Raw genomic sequence first — 14,605 nt, forward strand, 5'->3', positions numbered from 1 at the left:
TTTTCTAATGCTACCAAGAAGGTCGTTATTAAAGCAGACGGTAACTAAGGTTTTATATGAAAACTGCTACTATGGTAAAAATATTATATGGTGTTTAAGAAAAGTAGTAAATACTTCTAGGACTAGTTTAAACCCCAAGTTTATTAGGGGTTTATTTTGTCTTCTAGTTCGTTACTGCAAAATTGATCCTTTTTGTGGGTAACCACATAAATTTGCCCTGAATATCTTAATTACAACACTCTAGTTAATATTCAGCAGAATAAATGTAATTAGCACTGTCCAGAATAATGAGCAGATACTCATTTTCTCTGTCATTTGGCTAAGTTCTGTGTGAAATGGGGTAGTAAAATGGCTGTATGACCTCATCCATATTCACTGAAATTAGGGCGCTGTATTTTTGACTCTTACGGCTTTTGGATTGGACCATTAGAGTAAAAATGTCTAGGAAAGGCTACATACTTGCTGCTTTTTCTTTTTTCTTTTTTTTTAATATTACGCTTGTTTTAGGATTCAAGAGCATACTACCATCTGTTAAATCAGATTGCACCCAAAGGAGATGACCTTGAACAATTGCCCATTAAAATTGACTTTACAGGATTTCATGTAAGTATACAGAAATGTAAAAATAGACTGGAATTATCTGGGACCTCTGTATATGTCCAAAACTCTGGTTATCCCTGAATCCTCTTTTGTTTCCTAATGTGTGCAAAAACCCAGCCAGATTCCTTAATGTCAAAAGAGCTTAAATGAGCTAAAACTTGAGTAAGTTCTACAGCACTGTTGAAACAGAATAATGCATCATGCAGTCTAAAGTTTGGAGCTATGTTTTACTTGGAGTAGTGTATATTGATTTTCAGTTGGGTCATCCAACAAAAATATTACAACATCCTGCTCAGTTCTCCTCTTCTGGAATTCAGACAAGGAAAAAGAACAGATTTCAGAAACGGTTGTTCCTTCCTCTAACTAAATAGTATTTAGAAATAACATGTGAGCCCTTCCAATAATCAGCAGCAAAGTGTGGCATCTATCAAGCTTTAAGTTGTAAAAGGGACAGAGGGTCTAAGACCAGCCTACACTGATATGAAAACACTTGTTTAAGCTGCTTCATAATGCTTGTTGGAAGGATTATTCTGAGAGTGCATTTGATACAAAGTTGAACTGCATGCCTGAGATACCTATGTTTCAGTCAGAATCTAAAGTAGAATCTCGTTATTCGTTATAATCATGAAACCCACGTGCAAGATTATTTGCTTACATGTTCTAGTTCTCTTAAATTCCTTGTTTGCTCTTGTTTGAGATTTTTTGAGAGTGAGAAAGAGTAGAAGTTAATTTTTTCCATGTAATTTCCTACTTTTCATATGATCACATTTTGTAATGAACCAATATATTATTAATAAAGACCATTGAACAAAACACGGAAGTTGCCAACTTACAATGATTAAGAGAAAAAAAAATATTAAAAAGACAGCAAGTTTGAAGCATTCAAACTCTTGCTGATGGTTTTGGGCATCATCTGGAATTACTGCATTTGAGAATATCAATTTAAAGCAGTGTTGGTGAACCTTTGGTATATGTAGAAGGATACACAATATGGGAATCAACAGCCTGAGAATGGAACTATAATCTCTACACTCCTGGCTGCAGTTGCTGTGATTCATGAGGAGTGCTGTGCTGACAGCCACAGAAGTGAAGAACAGTAGAACGTAGAGGGGAATTGTCATGGGCTCAGGCATTGGCAGAATGAGGGATGAGCTGGCATGGATCATTTAAAGATTACCTGATTCAGTAAAATCTAGTACTAGACTTAAGTGTAAATTAACTTTGTTTGTTTTTCTTTTTAGGATAAAAATGACTTGAGGAGGGCTGAATACATGCTCCAACAGGCAGATAAATTGGGCTGCAGACAGTTTGTAACTCCAGCTGATGTGGTTGCAGGCAACCCTAAGCTCAATTTGGCTTTTGTTGCAAATCTCTTTAACACATATCCAGCCCTGCACAAGCCTGACAGTTCATCTTATGATCTCAATTTATTAGAAGGTACTCAACTTTCTAACTATACAGACGATAAGAATAGTAGTGATTTCTACTTAGGTATTCCTTCTAGGTTGTCATATAGGATCCCTGTGTGCTGGTGCCTGTGTTTACTTACTAGCAGTCAATATAAGCCTTAGTAGAAAACCCCAGTAGTGTGTACATTGTTCACTTATGTTAGCCTGACCAAATGGTTATTCCTGAATAACCTTCTGTCACTCATTTGCAGGAGCAAAAACTGTCCTCCTACTTTCCTTTCAGTTTCCTGTGCTTCTTTCCATGCTATTTATATTTTAGCTGATGTACAAATTCTAGCTTTTCTTTGCAGTGCTATGTTAAAGAAGTGTAATAGTTTTTAAAAGTATTTTTTCACATAGTGCATTTATATATATGTGTGTGTATGAGTTTGCTGCCTCTTAAAGTAGGAAGCTTTTTTTTTTTTTTTAAAAGGCTTCTGTATCAGCAGCCTATATTAATCTATTGTATCAACGGCCTGTATAGATCTTATCATATCAGGGAATTTGGCCTTTTACTGTACAGTTCAGATCTCTAATGCCAGAGATAAAGAGATAATTGGTAACAATCTTTGGCTGTTGCCCTTGCTGTGGACCAGCTAATCTGGGATAATGGAATGGCTCCTGCCAGTGTATTTCACAGTTGTTCACTGATCTCAAAGGAATGTGAGAATCAGGGGTGCCGCACTCGAGGGAATCACCAGCAATGTTCACATAGTCCTCTGCACTGCCTTCTCGTGCCTTCCTCTTACTGTTCCTATCAGGTTTCCTTTCCATCTAGGTGAGTCCATCTTCCTTTGCTCCTGTTTTTTCATAATTTGTCTGTGCTGCTGCATCTCTGTGTCATGAATCTTGTACCCCTCAGAGCATTCTTGTTTCAGGCTTCTTGCTCCTCTAGTTTCAGCTGGGTGCCAGCTGTGATCTGATAAAGATTGTAGAGCACAGGACGTTGTCTTCCCTTTTCAGCTGTGATATCCCCAGTCATTGCAGTCCCTGTTGGCCAGGACAAATGACTGAAGGAAAGGTTTGCTCTTCCTCTGCTTCAGTTTTGTTAGAAATTTCAGCTCTTGGAAATGTATACAGGAGCTGTGTGGAGGTAGAATATGTTCAGTTCAGCTTCTCTGCTCTGAAGATAAAGTTGCTGGCATGATTTGAAATACTGAAAACTTGGTTAAATTTGGAAGGGTTTTCAATGGCATGGGAAAAAACAGTTGAATTAGTTTGTGGATTTCCCTGAAACATTTAGATGGGATCAAAGTCCCAGCCAAACCACAAGTTACAATCAGCTGAATGCTAGGTTATGATTTTGTAATGATAAATACTGACCAAATTTAACTGACTATTTACAGTATATATTTTAGAGATGGATAATCATGCCAGTGTTATCTGTTCAAAGAAAAGTAGATGACTCCTTTTTGCCCTCAAATAGTAACTGCTGTGGTGTCAAACCATCAGAATATTATTTCAGCCCAAAGACAATGCTGTTAATGTTGTTTTTTTCTTCCTGTTAATGTATTATTTGTTTTCCATTGTCCTGTGTTTATACTAATGTTTTCTCAAGATAGTGATATAAAATATGACATTGATTTCTTTATAGTTTCATCATAGATTGTCTGTTGAAATCTGACTCATAATTTATAATGCTTTCCTGTTTTGCTTCATGAAATGCAGATTTGACCCCTCCTAATGTAGGTACTGTATTTAGTACTTTTCTGTGCTCCATAAAAAGTGTTTTTCTGCAATTTTTCATTCTTTTTCCCCTCCCCAGTTGTTTAATCATCTCTGTCCTTTTCTGGTTGTTTTTTTGCGTTGTTCTTACATTTTTCCATTGTTTTAATATGCCATCATAAGTAAAAGAGAAGGAAAAAACCCCACAGCATATAAAATGAGGGCAAGAGTTGCAGTAAGTCAAATGCCATACAGGTATTTTGCGGGGTTTAGCCAGTAAGGGCTTTCCACAAACCAAGATGTCAAGCTGTAGGCATGTGCGGAGCTTCTGAAAGTCTTTATTTTCCAGCATAAATTCCATCTTTTCAGGGACTGTCCCACCTGATCAGTATGGTATGGCTGTCCTCTTCAGTTTAAGACAGTTAATGCTGTGCATAAACTGGCATCTGCCCTGATAATATGCCTGGTGATGTGCACTGAAATAGAGAGCGCATATCTCTCACGAATACTGACAGAGCAAAATGAACATTTGATCTGGTGTGGGGGTGGAGAGGGCAGTCTGGAGCTCAGTTATTGCACCACCTTTGCATGCTGCTGCTGCTGATCCAAGGAGCCTCTTGCCAATGGGGAAAGCAGCAGCTGGGAGTCAAAGTCATGCAGAAAGTTGAGTTCTTGGGGAGAGGAAGAGGAGTGGCTTGTGTCCACCCACTTTTCCTCCAGTGTAGGTGTCCTGTGCTGTTGCTTATATTACTGGCAGCCTTCATAGCTATCACCATGAGAAGGTTAAGAACTCCCACTCAAGCTGGCTGAACTTCAGATGCAACTGTATCTAGAGCTCAGTTGTGTTCCAGAGATAATCTAAGATATATTTGGATCTCTTTGGATTCTTGATCCCCTTCCCTACAGCTACTTTCTGCTCAGTTCCACAGGGTAATGATCTCAAAAAAGAGATGGCAATAAATATAAAGGATACTACCAAATTTGCTCCTCTCTCTTTTGTGTAGCTCTGCCCCCTTTCTGCAGTTTCCCAATGATTTTGGCTATCTGCTGCACCACTCAGCAGAAGATATGCTCCTGATAGGATCACAAGGTATATTTTGAATAAAAGAATAGAGAGAAAAAATTGGTCAGTTCTCAGCCATCTGGAAAGCTTACAAAAAACTCATGTATTGCATGATAAAAGGATTTGTTTAGAGTGGCATATTAAATATAGTTTTCTGGGTTTAGTTCCTGGACTCCCACTTTCCCAAAGGGTTTTGACCAGCTTGCATGCTCTTGCTCCTGCTTTGCTACTTTGGATTCCCCTGACAGTGTTAAGCAAGAATTTTAAAATCCTCAGTCTGAGTGCAGTTGCTGAGTATCTGTTTTTGTGGCTATGCTCTTTAGTAAGAGTTCACTAAATAACCTCAGTACTGTCTTTGTAATGGACAAGTGTTCTTAAAAGTACTTTGCAGTCAGTATTTTAGGTACTGCAAATCAACTCAAAGCTCAGCAACCATAAAATTATTTTAAAAAGCACTTCAAAATACTATAATCTCAAAGATACTCTTTATAAACTTGAACTGTCATTCTTGAGTTATAATTGTTTCTTAAATGGAAAAACTGGTATTTTTAATAAATTTATCACAAAGTGTGATTCTTTTAAATTTTAATGTGGCAAGAAATATGTGAAACAAAGCTCTCTGATGATCATGCAGAATCGTATTTTTCTTTGTTTCTTCTGTTTCATCAGTGGCTCTTTGGTTATTTTTACAAGTAAATATTTGAAACAAACACTAATTTAAATTGCATATGAAAAAAAATTTAATTTAGAAATGTATTAGTAAGATGAATGTCAACTATTTCATAATAATTGGAAAGGAAAGAACCTGGTAAGGTGGCTGAAACTTTTTAAATAAAACTTATTTTGTCAGAAATTGTAAACTACAGCTGAAATTTCTGAAGTCCAGAGCTTTTTGTATAAAAGGATAAGAGACCTAGATTAAAATGTTAACTTCTATCTAAAAAGCAACGTTATGACATAGGTCTAGGCATGGAAAGATAATGTTAAAGATATTTTACTTCTAGTCTAATAATAAATACATGTTTACACAGTAGCTTAATTTTACAAAAACATTCATTATTCTGTAGTCAGCCTAGAACTGCAGTACTAAATGAGACAGTTTTCATGCTATATAAACCTCATCAGACAAACGTGGTACTTGTTTGGAGAGGTTTTCTCCCTCCGTAGTGTCTTCGCTATTTTCTTAACTGGATTATCGGCCCAGGGGAGCAAAGTGAAGAGGTTATTCCAAGCTCAAATATTCAGGTTAAATATTTTCTCAAATGCTCCTCTTTGATGCAAGAGAAAACAGCTTATGAAGCACTGATTCACATGTAGATGGCCACAGAGATGTTAAAATTTAGGCAGTGTTGTATGTAGAAAATTAATTATTGCAAGCTCTAACTTTATAGTGAAAGAGAGTTAAGTTAGGACTCAGGATTGCAATAGTAAAAGCAATCTAAGTCAGGAAAATGGAGGTTGGGATTTACTTCCTAATGAATTTTATGCAGTTCTTGGAAGTAGAATTGCTGGTTAAAACTCTGAAGATAACTGGCCTCCACAGCAGTATAAATAGCTTCACAGATTTAACCAATACTGCCTCTCCACGTTTTCAGTTCAAAGAACTAAAAAAAATGAAATCTGTTGCTTTGGGGAGGCCCTTGGCAAGTTAGTACTGTCAACTTCTGTGAGAGTGGAGATATAGTGCCTCATGTGTTAGTACTGACTTTTAATGAAAAGATGTCATTTCAAACAGATCTAATGGTACTGTTGAATGCAGTTTCCACTCATTTTAATTTGAGGAAATTATTATAAATCATCTCCAAGATATGTTAATTATGTGAAATAGAACAAAAATTTATTTCTGTATTTTATCAAATTGTATTTACTCAGATAAGTGTCTAATAGTCTAATAGTACTCTTCCCTGTAGTACCCCTGCCCTGTGCCCAGAACTGAGTGAATCTGAATTGGATAGGATTGCCTTGTAGTATAGACTACTGTTTGGGAAATTATGAACATATTTTGGGGTGGGAGAGGGGTGGGAGGGGATATAAGCATTTAAATGTTGCTTATTAAATTGTTTTCTCCAATAACTTATATAGAATTGTGTTTGTCACCATAGGAGAAAGTAAGGAAGAAAGAACTTTCAGAAACTGGATGAATTCTCTGGGTGTAAGCCCATATGTTAATCATTTATACAGGTAAGATATTTTAAAAAGAATTATTTGACTTCCCTTGGGTAACAGGGGAAGAAAGAAGGAAAGAAGAGAGGGAAGTTGTATTTCTACTAGAATAGTGATTTTCAGGTTTCCACTTCAAAACTGGTCTGCAGGACCAAATTAAGCAGTATCTGAACTGAATATTCTAGTCATAATCTAGATAAACTAGAAAACCTAAGAAGGTTTAAATCTTCCCCCCTCACTCACTTGTACATTGAATTACACTTTTTTAAAAGTAGAGATAATTTTGTTTCATGCTGCATAATTTTTTATTTTTTCAGTAGAATGTAAGAAGCTCTGCAATGTAGCCCTCAGATAAAGGGCTTTATAACAAGCTTTTTAGATGCTTCTGGTCACTTTCAAATTATGCCAGAAGTTGTTTCAAATCCTGTCAATAAAGTATGAGATTGAGGGAGCAAATGGGAACACCTGCTTGTATGTATATTTACTAATTGATGTCATTATTTCTGTTTTCTGACCTCTGTAAAGTGATCTGTAGGTAGATCAACATGGAGAATTTAATTTATAAAGTAGCTGATGGGGATTATCAGTAATGCAACATATAAAATAATACTTTTAGGAGGAAAGAATAGGAGGAAAATAATACTTTTCCTCCTATTCTTCTTTTGCAAGATAATTTCATTGGTTTTGTTTATTCTGTAGCAAAATACATCTGTAGGCATCTGCAGATAAAACATGAATATTTAACATTTGGGAAAGTCCTAAGAGAACTAAAATTAGATCAATAAATTAAAACTATCTTAGCAACTATTTTGTCTGTGCCTGCCCTATGAAAGTAATTATTTAATTGAAACATGTGGCTGAGCTCGCTTCACTAAGATTTGTGAAAATAATGAAATTAAATGCAGAATTTGGTGTACATAATTGCAGGAATCAAGCAATAGAATATAGGCCGGTTTCTTTACAGAATAGCACCAGTTTTTATTTATGTGTCTGGAATTTTTCAGCAACTTAATTACACTGTGAGAAGTGTCAAGTGCATACCTTCATTGTCAATCTGTGCTTCTGTGCTTAAAAATATAATTTTGCTCTGGTTTAGTGACCTTTCTGATGCTTTAATCATCTTCCAACTGTATGACATGACACGTGTACCTGTTGACTGGAGCCACATCAACAAACCTCCTTACTCATTACTTGGTGGCAACATGAAAAAGGTGGGTGGATGCCCTGGGGGGCAGCCCAGCTTCACTGGCTCCCATTGTGCTGAAGGCAGTCTGTGTGGTTGAGATTTCTGTGCTACTGAGACAATCCTGGGGGGAAATAAAAGGAAAATCTATTTTTCAGATATTATCCCAAAGAATAAATAGCAGTTATAGCACATATCACCTTAGTTTCTAAATGTGGACACCTTTTTGCAGTACTTAATTTATGGCCTGATTTGGATCTGTATGGCCTGACATGGCTGTAGTTGCTGGATGTTCCTATACTATGAGGCATTTCCTCCCAGAGCAGTTTTATATGCTTTTCATAGGATTTGGGCACGACTAACAGAATCAAAGCTTTCATTTAGTTTTGTGATTATTGTGAAGCCTGAAATGTAGATGATAAAAATTACTGCCTGTTTAAGAAGAACACATTTCAATATCTTTTAATGTATGGTTTTGATACAAATATATTTTATTCACTGCCTTAGTGGAAACTTGGTTTTTTCAAATGTGGAAAAAATTATCATTGGAATCTTGCATAATTTAATTACATTAAAATCTGTATTATTTTAATCACAGTGTTGCTAGACTAGGAAGATTTTTCTAGCTTCAGATCTCACTGTAGGTAACAGTAAGCCAAAGTAATTTAAAATACACATAGATTTTAGGTCTGTATTGAAGAAATATTAATGTGTTTTCATTATTTGGACACAAAATTTATTTTTAGATTGAGAATTGCAATTATGCAGTGGAACTTGGGAAGAAAAAAGCCAAATTCTCACTGGTTGGTATTGCTGGACACGATCTAAATGAAGGTAATCCAACTCTGACTTTGGCTTTGGTATGGCAGCTGATGAGAAGGTAAGTTAGGTGCAGTGTATGAAAGATGTGGATATCTATGTCTTTATATCAAGGCAAATTGAGGGTAGTGTTCAGGTCACCTAACTGGTATTGTAGAGAGCAATCTCTGAACACCCCTGTTGTTAACACTAAAATTGTATATGTGTTTGTAATTTTACATATTGTGCAGTAATTGCAATCACAATTTATAGGGACAGTTAATACCTTATAAACTAGAAACTGTTACTAAAATTATAAATCCTGCTGCAAGAACCCAAGGAAGTGGTGATACATGTACTATAGAAGTTAAAAGGGTAAAAACTTGTAGGCCATCACAACTATAGTTACATAAGTATCATCAAATCAATTTTACTACTGTATTGAGCAAGAAAAAATAATTATAAAGTGATTTCATTACAGATTTTTATTGCAAATGTTTTCCTCAAATTAGTTTTCTTAGACCTATCCCTAACACTTACTGGTTTTTGTTCTGACAGCTGTGATTCATTTTTTTTTCCCTACTAGGATGGTAGGGAGCCATTAAAACTTAGAAAGAAAAATGAATTATGATGTACTGAGTAAAACAAATGCATGAAGATGTTATAGTGAATATTATGAGATTTGGGATATTATTTTATTCTTTTATTCGGTAACCACTGAAAAAATTATTTCAAGTACTGTATAGTTTGTAAGGTAAGGGTACCTTATAAAGAGGAGTACTTGGCATTGTTGCTGTGATGAAGTAATATTTTACCTTTGCTAAACTTTTCTTTGTAAGAAAAGTTGAGTTCTACCATTTATTTTAACTTGGGCTCATGTTCTCTCTATTGAAGGTATACTTTGAATGTACTATCCGACCTTGGAGAGGGTGAAAAAGTAAATGATGAAATTATTATTAAGTGGGTGAATCAGACACTTGCAAAAGCAAATAAGAAAACTTCCATTAAAAGCTTCAAGGTAATCAATTTTATTTACTTTTCTTTCCACATTTAATAAGACCTGGGATTTTTAACCTGATCTGTTAACAATTTGGTTTTAACAGTGGCTCTCCCATCAGCTAGCAAAATTGTTTATGGAAATATTTCTGACAGTCTTTGAGTCTTCAAAAATATTTTACAAATCTATTGACAGATAAAAGAAATTACAGTAGCTGCAGTAAGATACAAAACAAAAAGCTCAACAACAAACAGAAGAAAAAGGAGTTTAAGCTTTCAAAGGGGCTTCTGTCTGAAGTTACCAGTGTTTGGGCCTGGCATGTCGTATATTTTCCAAATTTTTAGATATAGGCACTCTCATGCTTGTACGAGTAACAAAAGCACTTTTGGGAATAGCGGGGCAGATGACCACTTCTCCCAGGAGCGGCTAAAAAGGATCTCACGTGTGAGCGAGCCGGGAGAGGGAGCCCGCGGTAACCAGCGACACCTTGTGTCATCCTGGGCACGGCTGGGGTGCCGGGGGAAAACGGGACCTCTTCCCATTCAGCAAATAAGAGAGCATAGATAAAGGAAGCTTTCCTTCCACATTATTTAAGTGTTCAAAAAGAAAGAACACATATATGTGTGTCAGCTGTGTTATTCTGTGTGAATCTCTTGCTCTCGAAACGGCTGGTTAATAATTGCACACAAATGTAATGTTCTTGTAGCCTGTAAGGTTCATGTTATAACATGAAGCATTTATGTCTGTGGTTCAAAACAGGAGAACAGAAGTTTAAAATATTTCAAAGTTCACTATGTTATGAAATTTAAGTGACCATTATTAATAAAAAAGTTAAGTAAAAATATTTCATTTTCTTATGAGATGTTGCTGCTCTTCTTATTTCAACATATATTGTTATAATGGTGTTATTAAGTAAGTTGAAAAAAAAAATCTTGCCTTTGGTATGCCTGTGTTTTTGGGGGGATATTGGTTGTGTTTTTAAGGTCATTCAAATGGTGTTTTTAATTCAACTGATGGTTGATCAATAAAGGTAAGGAGGTACTGATGTAAAGTGACACTATTCAGCATTCATTTTTTTACTATTAATTTTTTACAACATTCACATAAATATTGCCTTTCATTATTTGGATTTTGGGACTACTGTGGCAAGCAGACCATAGAGAATGCAGAACTGCCTTATATTTCACTGTGGACTATGAAAGCCAAGTTCTATTGTATTGCCATTAGTTCAATATAATAATAATCATTAGTAAAAACGATAAAGGCATGTCTTATGGTCTTGGGGATATACTCCATGTATTCAATGTCTTGAAGCAGAATTATATTAGTATTTTTATATGTATAATTAGTATGATAGCTCTGCAGGACCTCCCTGAACTGGCAGTCATAGTTCTGACCTGGGCCCAAAGACAGCTGTGCCCCGTGGGTCGTGCTCAGCCACTGCAGGGCCTGCACCAGCCTCACTGGCACCAGCTGTGCTTGCTTTGGCAGCAGCAGCTTCTTCTCTGTCCATACAGTTGGGATGAAATGATTGCAGCAACAGGACTTGCTCTTTTAAGAATCCCTGTGTATTAAATATGAAACACAGACAGCTCACACTAGCTCAGAATAACATCTGAGTTGAAAAATTATAAAAAGAGTGAGCCATAAACTACTGGAGAAAATAATTCCATGGCAAGAAAAAGAGGAAAATATGTGGGGGCCTGTAAGGACCTTTTTGTTGTATTGAAAGTCTGGTCCTTAAAATTCTATCAAAATTCCCTTCCTTCCTTAAGGCTTAAGAAGGGAAGTTGGATGAAATAAATTTAAACCATTTGTTCAATAACGATACAAGCATAGTGAACATTATAATACTGATTGCAGAAAAGAACATTAGAATTCATAAAGGGTGAGGAAAACCTTCACGCTATGAAGTAAGAAAACAATCTTCTGTCTTTCAGTATGCATGCAGGATGTGCTGTAGGGTTTTTTGCATTTTGAAGATAGAAAAATCAAAGCAGATTCCTTAAACTAATCTTGTGTGTCTTTTTCTTTTAGGACAAATCAATTAGCACTAGCTTACCTGTCCTAGATTTAACAGATGCCATTGCACCAAAAGCAGTTCGTCCAGAAATGGTTAAGAGAGAAGACCTTTCTTACCAAGACAAATTGAATAATGCCAAGTGAGTTTTAAATGAATGCTTCACATTTTCCTAAAATGCAGGAAATGCATGAATTCACAATGTAATGCTTGATTTACTGATTTGTTAAGAGAAGGACAAAATTAATATTAATTTATTTTTTAATAGAATATAAATTCTAATATTTATTTTTCTAGTGTATCTAAAATTAACTCAAATTCACAGCTGATATGACCTACCACCACTGCACTGTAATTGGTTTCTTAATAGTCTGTCATACCTCATATTGTTTTTGATCGAAATAAATGCTTTGATAACCAATAGCAAAACATCTGTCAGTACAATTGCCAGTACATGCTTTCTTCACAATAATGTCCATTTTCTAGTAGAGCCTAAGCACTGTTAAACAGGCACATCCCGCTATTGAAATCTGTTTTTGTTGTTGTGGATTTTGACATATTAGTAGATGCCAGAAAAAAAACAGTATTTGTTTTCTCTTGTTTTCCAAGGTATGCCATTTCAGTTGCTCGAAAAATTGGTGCTCGTATTTACGCCCTCCCAGATGATCTGGTTGAAGTGAAGCCAAAAATGGTGATGACAGTGTTTGCATGTTTGATGGGAAGAGGACTGAACAGAATAAAATAATGCAGACACATAATTTAACTTTCTGCCATGTTAAGCACAATGAATGCCTCGCAGTTTACAGAGTTCTGAAACTTAGTATGAGAAAAATTGTATGCACAAATATACTCATCAATTATCTTTTAATAATGTGTTTATATTAGTTTGTTTTCTTCAGTTTCATAAAACATGAATTATTTATGGATAATACCATTTTCAGAATATGTTCATTAACAAATTAACATCATAGATTTGTATTGCATACCCATATGAATCAAGCTTCATTTGCATTAGTTTCCATAGCACTGTGAGAACCTGCATTGTTTTATGTATGTTGTTTCAGGACCAATTATGAAATACTGTTTGATTTTTGTTGGTGTTACTTACATATAGTCATACAAGTCTCAAGGTGCATTCCAATCCTGTTGGATTGGACTCCAAACTGCACAGAAATTATCATCCTTGCCTTATTCTTGGAGAGCTTAACTCTTGTTGGAGCCAATGAGAGTCTTGTCATTGACTTCAGAGCAAGTAAAGGCCTGTGATAATGTCTGGTAACTAATGAATACTGATTAAACTGATGAAACTTTTTTTGTGGGAATTATCTTTATGTATGTAGTAGTAGTAGTTTTGTTCTGTTACTTAGCAGAAACTTTTACAAACCACACTGTATGAAAAAAACAGCAATAGAAAGCAGAAATGTCCTTTCATTATTAAGTCTGTGTATGTGCTAAGTCTTGCAGTTGGACTAAACAACTCTTGGTTGAGTTTTTTTAACCTTTTCATAAAATATTGTATTAAGAGAACAATAAAGAGCTGGCTAGTCCACTATGTGATTTCTCATTACTGTAATGCATTTCCTTATATATCATTCCTTTGATTTTTCTAAAGTGTGTATCGTGTGTGCAGAGGTTTTGTGTAGAAAGACCAGTGCATTGTCATTGAAATCTGTAATTTTTTATTAGTAATTTTAAAGTAACTATTTGTACTCCTTTTTTCATCAGCTGTGAATTTTCACTTATCATGCTGAAGCTGGACATTTAATAAAGTTATCAAAAGCCAAATAATAAGACAGCTAAATCAAAATTAAAGAGATTATTTTTTTAAGTATGAAGTTTCTACTTTGTCTCAGGTCCTGAGGCCAGTCCTAAGTGTGGCAGAACCCGAGAATCCTGATGAGTGAGCACTTGTACTAAGTTTTACATCTTTGCTATCGTGCACATGATACAGTAAGGGATGCATCCATCCAATTTCCATTATATAATGGGATAATGGGGACTGGAGGGAATTAAGTGCTTGGATTTGAATCAGTTTGCCTCTGCCTATTTACTGGTTTGCGTTTTTGGGACAAGACTTGATTTCTATTCCCAGTCTAAGATGATGACAGTGCCTTGTACAGAATTTGAGTTCTGAGGAGAGGATAAATGGAGGCTTAGTCTCTATACTGTAAGAATAAATGATCTCTTATTAAATTATGTCATCCTGAAGTACTGTATTTACCTGCCAGACACTTGGTACCTTATTCCATGAAGGCCAGTCTTTTCTATTTTATAAACTATTGTTTTAAGTGTCCGGAATTACTTCAAAGTTGCTCTGCGGGCATTGCGTTTTCACGGGCCACCCTCACTCAGATGCTGTGAGCAGGGCCGCAGTTACTACAGCAGCAGGGAGCGAACAAATTTAACTGCAACCGCAGCCCTGCGGCCGCCCAGCAGCCGCCGCAGCGGGAGCGCTCCGTGTCCCAAGGCGCCCTCGCTCGCAGGTGCCCGCGCCCGGCCCCGGGGAGCGGCACGGCCGCGTTCGGAGCAGCGCCTTCGCCTTCGGCCCGTGGCCCCAGCGCTCCGCCCGCCCGCCTGCGCTGCCCCGGCGGCGGGGCCGGAGCCTGCGCACTGCGGCGGGGAGCGGCCGCCCGGCCCGGCCCGGCCCGGCCCTGCCCTTCCCTGCCCT

General features: G+C 36.5%; 1 protein-coding gene and 1 long non-coding RNA gene across 15 annotated transcripts in view; one reads left to right on the forward strand and one right to left on the reverse strand.

Moving 5' to 3' along the window:
* The window catches only part of PLS1 (plastin 1), a 41,251-nt gene extending 27,529 nt beyond the window's left edge, over window positions 1–13,722 (forward strand). For all 14 annotated transcript variants that reach the window (XM_023933144.2, XM_023933147.2, XM_023933146.2 and 11 more), the window contains 8 exons: window positions 508–603; window positions 1,842–2,037; window positions 6,879–6,957; window positions 8,036–8,150; window positions 8,869–9,002; window positions 9,815–9,938; window positions 11,955–12,079; window positions 12,547–13,722. In XM_023933144.2, the coding sequence (XP_023788912.2) occupies window positions 508–603; window positions 1,842–2,037; window positions 6,879–6,957; window positions 8,036–8,150; window positions 8,869–9,002; window positions 9,815–9,938; window positions 11,955–12,079; window positions 12,547–12,682 (1,005 nt within the window). In that variant the 3' untranslated portion in view covers window positions 12,683–13,722. The remainder of the gene's footprint in view (window positions 1–507; window positions 604–1,841; window positions 2,038–6,878; window positions 6,958–8,035; window positions 8,151–8,868; window positions 9,003–9,814; window positions 9,939–11,954; window positions 12,080–12,546) is intronic.
* On the reverse strand, window positions 7,893–14,308 carry LOC147651297 (uncharacterized). The gene is made up of 2 exons (XR_015274733.1): window positions 14,159–14,308; window positions 7,893–8,246 (listed from the first exon to the last, which is right to left on the reverse strand). It is a non-coding gene; the product is annotated as an uncharacterized LOC147651297 (long non-coding RNA).
* Window positions 14,309–14,605: the final 297 nt, after the last annotated feature.

Source organism: Cyanistes caeruleus, chromosome 10, assembly GCF_971803275.1.
Source record: "Cyanistes caeruleus chromosome 10, bCyaCae1.hap1.1, whole genome shotgun sequence".
In the NCBI taxonomy this organism is placed as follows: Eukaryota; Metazoa; Chordata; class Aves; order Passeriformes; family Paridae; genus Cyanistes; species Cyanistes caeruleus.